Genomic DNA, 12,230 nt, shown 5'->3' with positions numbered 1-12,230 from the left:
GCCACATGAATGAGCTGCTTTGAGTGACTTAGCAAGATGGCACGCTGTATGTGAAAGTTTACTGCTGCAAAGTTCTCTCTTGGGAAGTCAGCTTCATTTGGAAAAGGCTGAAATGTTGGCATTTTTCCATGTTGCTCCATTTTCCATGTGAAGCTCCTAGAATCTGTATGTAGTAATGCAGATGCATGTGGTATTCGTGTTCTATGAATGGCTGTCTGAAATCAGCCTAGTTTGGTTCATTCCACAAGCATGTGGTGGTTTCTTGTACAGTGGAATAATTATCTCTGAAGGTACTGTGAGACTTATTAAATCATCCTGATAATTTGTTATGTGATATTTTGCAAAGGGATCGCCTTACAAAAAACGATGCAGTCGGATCAACCTGTTTAAGTCTCTCCAAAATTGCTGCTTCTGGTGGGGAAATTGAAGGTAAATGTGTTCTTGATCTGGATATAGCTGGCCACACAATACAGCAATTAAGCCTTAATAGAAATGTTGAAAAGAAGTCTGAGCTGGATTTTTTTTTGCCTAATTTGTTTAGTTCTGATGAGAGGGGTTGTGCTGACTGCCCTGGAAAGTGAAGCATTTTACTTAAAGCACAGGCAGGGTTAACCAACTTGTCGAGAGCAATCAGATTACCCATCCCACCTTCAGATAATCCAAAAGAATTTTATTCTAGCAGTGTCATCACTAATACTGACCTTAATGTTCGTATTATCTATGGTAATAATTGAATTTGTTTCCCCTCCTATTAACATATCTTCAAGGAAATCACATGCACATACCTTATTTTTTCAACTTTTACATATAATTCTCTATTAGACTAATTTCTGCTACTACATTTTTAAATCATCTGCTAGAGATAGCTTCGGACCACAAACAGTCTTTTTTTTTTATCATTCATTTGTCTAAATATATTCTGTCATTTTAGCTCCCCCTGGTGGTGGGAGCCCTAGTGCAGATGTGTGCTTTTTATTTGCTCTTTGTAGTCTTGGATGGTAGCCCAGTGTTCTCCCAAAGTTCCTCTGCCAGTAATATGATTTCGCTATATTCTAAGTGAAACATCTGTCATGGGGTCAACAAGTGTCAGGAGCACTTATGTTGGGTTGCGTTGGTCATGTGGATAACCAACTATTGGTTGAGATTTACTAGCTCATGCAAACCACCATACCCCTTTCAGGGAGCAGTGATATTTTATGATTGACTATAACTTATCATTGTGCCAACTCTTAAAATTTGTATTAGGTAGAAGTGATATGAAGGATTTTTTTTTTTGCTTCCACCAGTTCCCTCCCTTAACACTAGTTTATCAGGTTAGATTGTTCTTATTTAATTGCTGCCACTTCAGAGGATCAACTAGGTTTCACTGGCGGGTAATAGCAACTGCTTTGGTAAGATGTCAACATACCATCTTGAATATAACAGGAACATGAAAAGAAATGAGATATTCCAATACATTTTCCCTGTATGCTAAAGACACTTTAAATACACTTTTCAAAACCAGCTTGAGATATCCCCCTATCTTAGTCATTTTTAAAGTAAGGATGAGTCTCATTCTGTCTTAAATTCTCTTGCAAATGTATTATTGCATATCAGTCCTCTAAATATGTATTAAATTCTCTTGCAAATGTATTATTGTATATCAGTCCTCTAAATATGTATTTTGGGATCCTACGTATCTTCCTTTGTAGCACCTAAGAGGGTTATTAGTGTGCTGAATTAATAATTGGAATATAGTTTAAGGCTCTTAACTTGGGAGGCCCTTTACTAAAGGGCGTGGGTAGTGTACGTAAAACACATCCAGGCCCCCTTTGGTATTTCTGCTCTTGCCACGCGCTGTTTCCCATGCTAGTAAATAAAAATTATTTTCTAGTGTGGGGGGTGGGGAGTAGGCATGCCTGGCGGTAATCAGGCAGCATGTGGCGATGGCTGTGCACTGCCCGATTATTTCTGGATTAGCGAGTGAGCCCTTACCGTCAAGTAAATAGGTGGCGGTAAGGGCTGAGGCAGTAATGGCCACACACTAATTGTGACATTAGTGCATGGCCATTAAGGATGCCAATTGAAAAAAGGCTTCGTATGGCCATGGTAAAATGTGGCCTCAGCATGGAGCAATCCCACAGGTCAACACTACCGCAGGCCACTTTTTACCGATGCTCTGTAAAAGGACCCCTTAGTTTGATGTGCAGTTTTGCCTTGTTTACCTGTTTCTTTAAATATATGAATTTCCTTTATTCTCATTTATAGACTTAGATCCCCATTTATGAGGACTTTAATGGGTTGATACTTGCTTATGTTTTGTTACTGTATTTCCTGATCTGGAATATTTTTTATTTTCTTAATCTTATTTGCTTTTTCTTTTCCTACCAGAATTACTTTATAAATATTATTGCTTGATTTTGCTATTGTATAATTTGCATAAGTTAAAAAATTAGGAGGAAAGGCTGGGTATTACCACTTAGCTTTATTGTGTGTTGGTTTATAGGTCCTTTTTTTTTTAATTTGTACCCCGCGCTTTCCCACTCATGGCAGGCTCAATGCGGCTTAGGTACTTATTTGTACCTGGGGCAATGGAGGGTTAAGTGACTTGCCCAGAGTCACAAGGAGCTGCCTGTGCCTGCAGTGGGAATTTAGGAGGTCAGTTTCAGCAGCAAGGGGATCATATGAAGTTAAATAGATAAATTTTTGATTTATCTGTATATTTTCTAGGTAAGTTATCCATCTAACTTTATACCTGCTATTTGTGCGGGCCATGTTGGACAGATAAATTATCCATCCAGTAACAGTATGCTGCTGCTTTACGAATAACTTTTGACCTTGCCCCATAACACTGCTTTCGCTCAAACTTTTACGTTTTAGCACTTTAGTACTTAATGGCTTCTATAGACAGCAAAAGTTTGTAAGGATTGCACCATGCTTTTTTGTAAATTATGTCTTTTGGCACAGAAATTTATTTTACAGTCCTGGACTTCGGCACAACCCCCTGCCTACTGGCATTGGTTTAATCGAATCCATCAACTCATCATCTGGGAGGCTTGGGGCTCAGGTAAACATAAGATTAGTTTCCTGCAGCTTTGGGCCCTTACTTGCAATCCTTGGCTCCTCATGATCAGAATCTCCTCTTGAATGCCCTTGAAGGAGATACCCACTCACTTACAAACAATCCACATTACGCCATGTTCTGTGTTTTTGTCCCATTGGCTGGGTGGGGGGAGGGGGCTTTTTCCTTTATGTGCCTGGTGGGGGGGATCATAAGAGCTCAGACCCTCTGGCTCTTACAGCTCTTCACAGGTTTTTTTTTGGGGGGGGGGAGTTAGGGAAGTAGGGGGGAGGTTTAGTTGGCTTGTGCCCTTATTTGGCATATTGTAAGTTCCTTGTATGCTATTAGTTGACAGTTAGTTTGTAGTGTTTTCTTTTTATAAAACTTTAATAAAATTGTTTGAACATAAATAATTTTTTCCAGACATTTCGGGAATATCTGTTTCATGAGTGTATTGGTGAACATGAAATTTCAACAGAATATTCTAAGCTATAATACAGAAATCTGGACTAGAACAGTACACTGGAGCCATGAAAGCCCCACTTCTAGCGTTTCAAAATGTGGTGATCTTTCTTACCAAGCTCTGCAAAATTGTACATGTGCTCCTTCACTGGATTATAAAATACTTCTACTGAACTGATAACATTAACATTTTATCTTTCTCCTTGCCTTATAGTGTAGATGGATTGTTTTGATCTGCTCTCCTTAAATTTGTGAAAATACAGTTTTTTAGTCAAACCCCTCCTTGGTCAGGTATACTGTGTAGGTTTGTGATACTACTAAAGATGTGAGTGGCCAAAATATTTTCAGATTTTTCAGAAATTTTTCTTGATTGTCTAATGTCTATTTTCAGCACATCATTCATTCTGGGGGTAATTCTATAAACTGAGTGCTAACTTTATGCACTTAAGCCAACTCTATGGTTGGTATAAATGTTTGCATGTAAATTATAGATGCACTAGTAAAAAAGGCCCGTTTCTGACACAAATGAAACGGGCGCTAGCAAGGTTTTCCTCGGAGTGTGTATGTTTGGGAGAGTGTATGTGAGAGTGACTGTTTGAGAGTCAGAGTGAAAGTGTGAGTCCAATCCATGCTCCTCTGTCACCTGGCCCCTCCATTCATCCCTATCCAGCAATTCCGCTCTCTCCCTGAGGCCTGCCCTGCAATCCATATGCATCCATGGCCATCTGTCCCCTCCATTCATCCCTATCCAGCAATTCCCCTCTCCCTGAGTCCTGCCCTTCCAATCCATGCCCATCCATGCTCCTTTGTCACCTGGCCCCTCCATTCATCCCTATCCAGCAATACCCCTCTCTCCCTGAGGCCTGCCCTGCAATCCATATCCATCCATGCCCATCTGTCCCCTCCATTCATCCCTATCCAGCAATTCCCCTCTCTCCCTGAGTCCTGCCCTCCCAATCCATGCCCATCCATGGTCCTCTGTCCCCTGCCCCCTCCATTCATCCCTTTCCAGCAATTGCCCTCTCTCCCTGAGCCCTGCCCTCCCAATCCATGGCCATCCATGCTCCTCTGTCCCCTGCCGCCTCCATTCATCCTTTTCCAGCAAGTCCCCTCTCTCCCTTCCATGACCCCTCCTCGCATCCATGCTCCTCTCTCTCCCATGTGCCAGCCTGGCCCGCCCTCTTCTCCCCCCCCCCCTTTCGCATCCATGCTGTCGTTTCTCCCCTGCCCTCCCGCTCCCATTGTTGTACTTTACTGGCCACCCTCTTCTCTCCTCCCAACATGCGTGTTTTTGTTTTTTTCTTGTTTTTAAATTTACCTCCGTGGCAGTTCCGGCAGCGAAGCGTCAGGGAAGGAGGCGGTGCTCCCGACGTGTAGGTTTCCCTTCGCTGTGTTCCGCCTTCTTTTGACGTCATCCTTGATGTCAGAAGAAGGCGGAACACATGGAAGGGAAGGCTAGACGTCGGGAGCGCCGCTTCGCTGCCGAGCGATGCGATTGGTTGAGTGTCATTGCTCCGCCCTCAACGTCATCACGTTTGACGCGTGGGCGGGGCAGACACAATGCGATCTCACCCCCTTCACTTTGCTAAGAGAGGCTTCATTAGAACGTTGGAGGTGCGTTTTATATAGAGAGATATTTGTGCTGTATGATAAAATTTTATAAAGTAAAGTAGATGCCTATGATCCTTTACAATATAGGCTCTTTCCAGGCACCAAGTGCCTAATTATTATTTTTTTAAATTTTTTTTATTGTTTATTTCTGCGTTTGTACCCCACATTTTCCAGTCTAGTTGTCAGTTCAATGTGGCTTACAGTTTACATTGGATAGACAAGTTACAATACTTTTTGGCGTAGATACGAGCTATGTTTAGAAGGTGTTAAAGGTAGAGCGTCGAGTTTTGTTGAGTGGTGTTCATGTCTGCTATGAGGATTTGTCAAAGAAGAATTTTCTGAAGTAGGCTTTCAGGTGTTTCCAGAAGGTTATATGGTCATTCGTGCACTTTAGAGCTTTTGGTAATGTGTTCCAAATCTTAGGCTGATTGAGTATGAGGATTTGTATTTTAGTCGTTGGAATTTGGGAAAGTTTAGTGTGAGGTAGGTTTTTGCTCCCTTGAGTGCGTTGCATGTAAGTAATTCTATTAGGTTTGATATGTGTTCCGGTGCTAGGCCAAAAATTATCTTGAAGTCTGTGCGTGATTTAGTGGATAGCCAGTGTAGGTTTTGAAGCAGTAGTTTTGCGCTTTCGAATCTATTTGTTCCGAATATTAATCTTGCAGCTGTGTTTTGTGCCGTTTGCATTTTCTTTAGTAATTGTTCTCTGCATCCTGCGTAGATTCCATTGTAATAATCAGCATGTGAGAGAACCATGGATTGGACTATTGAGTGGAACACGTTTCTTGGGAAATGGTTTCTTTATGCGTTTTAGTTTCCACGTGGTTTGGAACATTTCTTTGTTGTATTGGAGATTTGTTTGTTAAAGGATAGAGTGCGGTCAGTTGTGACTCCTTAGATTTTTAAATTGTCAGTTATTGGAAGGGATGTGACCATGATAGTGATATTTGGGAATTGATCAATATTATGTGGTGATGTGAGGATCAGGCAGTGTGGGTTTTTTTTTCTTTATTCAGTTTGAGCTTGAATGATGCTGCTCATGATTCCATTATGTTTATGCCATCTGTTTTCCTGGTCCTCTATGTTAAATTGTACAGCGCTGCGTAACCCTAGTAGCGCTTTAGAAATGTTTAGTAGTAGTAGTTTTTCTGGTCGTGATTTTGTGCAGATTCTTTTTAAAAGGGTTATAGATTGATACGTCATTGGCATATATGAGAGGACAAAATTTTGTTTTTATAGTGTTCGGGCGAGAGGGGCCATCATTAAGATGAATAGCGTTGGTGAGAGTGGCGAGCCCTGGGGGGACCCCACATTCCACTTTCTAAGGATGGGAGAGAGAGGAATGTGCCTTCACTTGGTAGTATCTGGTAGTCAGGAAGGCTAGGAACCAGTATAGCACTCATCCCCCCTCCCGATACCAATTTTGTTGAGTATTCTTTTCAGGGTTTGGTGATTGACCATGTCAAAAGCGCCTATCATGTCAAGTTGTAGTAGAAGAATGTTTTCCCATTTGTAATTTCCTTTTTGAGGTTAGCTAATAGTGTAATTAGCACTGTTTCAGTGCTGTGTTGTGGTCTGAAGCCTGATTGCGATTCATGTAGTATGGAGTGTTTCTCAATGTAATCATTTAATTGTTTGGCCACTCTACCTTCCATTATTTTTGTCATTAAAGGGATGGATACTACTGGTCTGTAATTGGAGGTATCCTTGATGGGTTTTTTTGGTGTCCTTTGGAATAGGTGTGAGCAGTATGTTGCCTTTCTCCCATGGGAAATGGCCTTCCTGGAACATGTAGTTCAGATGAGAGGCGGTCCGGTGCTAATTTTAGTAGGTGACTGGGACAGGTGTATAGCATGCAGTGGGCGGAGGAGAATTTTCTTAACACTTTTATTACTTTCTCATCATATGTGGGTTGTATGAAGGCTGTCCAAGTTCTGTCTGCTGGGGCTTTCTTCTGGGGAGTGATCAAGTTCATTTATGAGGGCTTCTAGATTTATGACATCATGTGTTATGCTCTTCCTGAGGTTGAGGATCTTCTGTTCGAAGAATCTGGTGAGTTCATTTGCTGATGGTGAGTCAATGGTTTGGTATTTATTAAGTTATTGATAAGTTTATATAGTTTCTTTTTGTCTTTGTAATCTGAGCCTTTGTGTTCTTTATAATATTTTATTTTAGCCTGTTTAATTTTGGTTTTGTACCTGTTTTCATGGTTACAGGTGCACAGTCAGAGAATTACCCCTTTTATGAGCATTAAAACTTTCTGAAGCAAACAGACCAATTATACATGCATTACTTCATAGGTTTACATGCATACAATCAATTTTACATATGTTAAAATTTATAAGATGCATAAACAAACCAAATGTAAACCCTACTGAAAATATTTAAACTCTTTTTCATAGAGTCCTAAACAATAATAGAGTTATTCCCTTCCTCACTCCCACCTCTTCTGTACTGTTTCATTATCTGGCAAACTCCCTAGTTGTAATATTGCTGTGTGTGTACTATGCATTTACATTCAAGTAACGCATATTTTTTTCCCTACTGCCATTTGGTAAAAGGGCCCCTAAGTTAAGAGCCTTAAACTATATTCCAATTATTAATTTTAATTGCAGAGGAATATGTGATCACTCTCATTTGCACTCCTTTTCTAGAGATGATAGCTGTAAACAGTATTATGTTTGACCTCGGCATCAGCCGTGAGGTGTTATCCTTAGATTCATTAATGTAGGAAAAGAGAAGAAAAGATGATTTTTATAACTGTGGTTTTAATTTGTCATTTACTGGTTGTCTTTTTGTAATAGACTCTGAGTCTTCGGGAATTGGGGATGGTTCATCATATGAAGGTTTATATCTTGGTGTGTTATGTGATCCTTTATCCACTGCCCATACTGTTTATATATTTCTCTTCCTATATACTTCACATATGGTGATTGGGCAACTTCACAAAACAAAACAGACCCAATTTTCTGAACTGGACAATTTTTATGTAAAGCTGAAAACTGCACTGATGATCACGGTTGTTTTATACATTGTGCACAACTCTTTAAGTGACAGCTTTAAACTCATCTCAACAAATAACAAACCACTTACCACATCCCTAATAATCAATTACAATACATGTGCCCATTAATTAAACAAATGAGCTACCCCAACAAGCAATAACAACCTTAACATCAAAAGCATTTATTAAACCCAGAGTAGACTGGACTTAAAATAATTCCTCTTCTTGTAATTGTTTCTTCAAAAGACTACACATATGAATTTCTGTGCATTATCAAGAATGCCATCAGCTGTATATGGTAACCTTGGCTTTTCGAACCATAAAAGCTGCCATGCTGGAGCTAACCAGTGAAGAGGTTCACCTGCATTGATTCCAGTACAGAGCCCATGAGTACTCTAGTATCATTGTATTAAAGTGTTCTGAAGGCAGTAGTGGATTGCTTTATGATCTGGATCGCATTGCTCAGAGTCAACAGAATAAATTTCAAATCTGTCTTCTGGGTTTAATAAATATTTTTGTCTCATTTTAAAATAAATAGTTTGGGCACTGGATGATATTTGCAATAATTCTGTATGGCTCATGCATGGCTCTGCTTGCTAAACTTTTGCCTCACTTGACATGTGTCCTGACATTTCACCCTGCAGTTAGATTTGAAAAAAAAATTTTCAGGCCTTGTCCTGAACCTCCAGCACAGATAAATGTGTAAAGGAGTAGCAAATACTGTGCCTCTTCATTACTGGTATGGATCAATAGAATAATTGGGGGAGGAGGGGTGAAAAATATTCAGAAGTATTTTGACGTTATAAAGAGGAACTTTTGCATTTACTTGTTTTGGGGGGGGATTCACTTTCTATTCTGTAAATCGTAATGACTCCTATTTGTACCTTCATTAACATTTCTGATGTGAATTCCAACAATAAACCTACGTTTGGTTGGGGGGTGGGAATTAACTTTGTGTGCCACAGCCCAAATCTTAAAAGCCTCATGAAAGTGTCACAGTGAATATCACCTACTGGTGTGAAGTCATCTAGTGAGACCCTATGGCTAGGTCTTTTATGGGTATATGTTTGCTTACAGTCGCTGGAAACACAAGAAACTCCTTTTTCATGGGCTTCCATTTACTACTGTTTAGTGTGCAATAATGCCATTATTGCATGTTATCTACCACAAAATGGGCTATGTGGTGAACAATGAATAATAAGAATGTAACTATTGAATGCCATGAGTTTAGTAAATAGGATCCATGGGCTGATTCTGTTCACCTAAAAATGCTCATCATGCCACTTTAGATTGGCCCATTCATTCCCCAGCACCATCAAATGACAATTTGAACACGTCCTGAACAGTTTTGCAAAATTCTTTCCTTGATTTGGTTGCATACAAAATGATGATTGCTTTGGGGGTGGGGGGTGGGGGGGGGGAGTGTTTTCTGCCCGTTTTCTTTAGACTTTGCAATCTGAAGTAACTGCTGGGGAAATGCAGGACAAAGAAAGCATGAGAAGAGATCTTCTTACCTCCATCACACTGAGTGTTTTGTGCTTACCTGCTTTGTTTTATGTGGCCGGAGTATTTCTAATCCTCTCTGCTGTAATTTTCATTTTTTATTTTCTAGTGATTTTTTTTTAAGAGAATATTTTTCTTGTGAATACTTTGCCCTCACCGGTACTCAAGGAGCTTGTGTGTTTTTGAAGAAATTTCAATTGTGTTACAAATTGAATAACTGCTGTCTTAGAATCCTTCAGTTTGACTTCAGACAGCACTTCAGTGTAGCTGGTGCAATGGTTGTGGTTAGTATTGTTTCAATGCCTCATTGAACCTCCTCTCTAATAAACTTGAATTCCATCCCCAGCAGAGATCCCTTTTTAACTGGAGTGCTCTTTCATTGATAGCATTTGATCTTTCATGGTAAGAGGCAGTGCTGGGGAGCTTTGAAAATCTGACAAGATCAATATTATTCAGTATGATGGATCTGGTGCAGGTGCAGACACTGGGGGTTGATCATTGATACAGCCTTTTTGAAACATAATTCATGTCGGGGTCCGTGAAGCAAATGTGGAACTCCAAACTTGTGGCTCTTCGTTATTTGGCCGAGTTTGGAGTTCCGCGTTTGCTCTATGGACCCTGATGCAGCAAATCGAAACGCTGGCCACTGTCGGTTGTGAAACAGTTGCAGAAGGTGTCGCAGCACTTTTAAGTTAAGTGTATTTAAAAGTTTGATGAAACATTGAATTAAAACCTTTTTGCATTATAGAAGGTTTTTTTGGCCTATAATGACAAAGAGCTCCATTGCTGCTCCATTGCTGTTTATAAAGCATTGCTTTTATGGAGTTTATTGAGTCTTTTTCTTCCCATTTATGCATTTCTTTTAATTATTGAGATGGAAGATATGTATTTGGATATACTCACAAGTTGGGGGATATTATAGTTTGTATGAACATTAGCAGGTTGCCAGCAAGGCAGCAGAACAGAAACAGTGGTGCATGCTGGTGGTGGCAGGCAGCAGAGGCGAATGGTCATCGGTCTGGGGTGGGCATCTAGCAGATAGTACAAGCAGGCTGAGTCTAGGTAGCAGTATGTGGTCGGTCTGGTTGGCAGCACGTGCTTGTGGTCAGTCCAGGAGGGCAGAAGACAGTTGATGTAGTGGGCGGGGCTAAAAAAAGAACATGCCGCAATAGACACTGAACCACTTTAAATGCTTCAGCATCCTGCTCCTCTATGCAAGTTACGCAGGGATTGGATGGTGGTCATCCAATCCTAGCGAGTCTTGCTAGTTGTAACTACTAGCAACCTCTTCCTGGAGAGGCAGTGTCAAGGTTCTCTGTGCACCTATTAGCTGCTGCGAAGGGGGAGGGCCTGGAAGGAGTCCAGCAACAGCGTTCAGCAGAGGGAGGTGGAAGAACAGGCTCAGCTGAGAGAAGAAAAGCAAAGCACTCAAGGAGGCAAGCCTCCCCGCCCCTCGGGACCGACACCAGTAAGAACAAGAAGCGATTTAACTAGTGAAGCTTAATTGTAGTGTTATATGGTGCGTCGGGTAACGCCATGGGCTTGAGCATTTGGCACCCCTTAGTGTTGGCACCCAGGACCAGAACCTCACCTGATCCATAGGCAGAGCTGGCTCTGCTTAGCACAGTGGTGAAATAATATTTAACTAGAGCCAGCTAGAAGAATCTATTTTTAAATGCTCTGTTTTCTTTCTTATGTTGCTCAAGTCTTGTCAAACACGTAGAATAGATTTTACGTTGCCATGAGATTTATAATCTCAATCACAGAAAAATATTCTCTGGAGAAAAAATTCCTTTGCAAATAATTATAATTTTAAAAAATGATCAGAGTACCAGTCCTCAGTTATTCCGATGATCATATTGAAGCATAGCAATATCATTCATAAGATTTATTCCCAACCCTAAATTTCTAAGTTCCTCTAAGTAAGTGCTCTGTTGGCACTCTGAGGAATTTCACTGAAACAAAGGTAAGTGATCTCTTTATTTTCACCACAAATAACCAACCTGATGTATTCGGCTTGAACAAGAATGAGAATGGTTTGGACCACCTTCCTTCCAGCAAAGAGCTGCTGCCTGAATGGAACTGTACCATACGCTAGCATTTCTTTCAATGAAACTGGTAACAACTCTTCAAATTAGGTTCGGGTAGTATATCCCTATTGCAACAAGACAAATGGCCATCTGTACTGTACTGCTATGCCAAGACCCTAGTGAGCTGCTTCCCACCCTTGCAATGACAGAATTCTAACACCACAGCTGAAAGTAACTTGTTTTGCCACTAACTACACAGGATTGCAGCTTATATAACAAGAGATTGGAAACTGCTTTTGAGCTTTGAAAGAGTTTGATATTTAACTTGCACTGAAGTAGAAACATGGCACCTTATATTTGAGCACTTTTTTCTTCACCAGCATAGATTGTATTTTAAAACTCATACCAGTGGCTGCCACTGCTTGGTTTCATTTAATTGTGATTGAGAAAGGACAACTACGTTCTGAATTGTTTATTTAAATGAAACTGTGTTGGCAGGAGCCTGGTATAAGTTTATTTTATTCTATGAGTTACTGAATACATTGGGATTTTTTGTTGTTGGTTTGTTTTTAGTAAAATA

The 12,230-nt window shown here is 40.4% G+C and overlaps 1 protein-coding gene across 6 annotated transcripts in view; it reads left to right on the top strand.

The window, feature by feature from the left end:
• The window catches only part of MYOF (myoferlin), a 278,968-nt gene that overhangs the window by 132,683 nt on the left and 134,055 nt on the right, over window positions 1-12,230 (top strand). For 4 of the 6 annotated variants that reach the window (XM_030203029.1, XM_030203026.1, XM_030203025.1 and 1 more), the window contains 2 exons: window positions 347-429; window positions 7,918-7,959. In XM_030203029.1, the coding sequence (XP_030058889.1) occupies window positions 347-429; window positions 7,918-7,959 (125 nt within the window). The remainder of the gene's footprint in view (window positions 1-346; window positions 430-7,917; window positions 7,960-12,230) is intronic. The other 2 variants (XM_030203030.1, XM_030203027.1) reach the window with 1 other exon arrangement.

The sequence above is a fragment of the Microcaecilia unicolor genome, chromosome 5, assembly GCF_901765095.1.
Source record: "Microcaecilia unicolor chromosome 5, aMicUni1.1, whole genome shotgun sequence".
Lineage (NCBI taxonomy): Eukaryota > Metazoa > Chordata > Amphibia > Gymnophiona > Siphonopidae > Microcaecilia > Microcaecilia unicolor.
The sequence above is the reverse complement of the archived record's forward strand: the minus strand, read 5'-3'. Positions and strand labels throughout refer to the sequence as shown.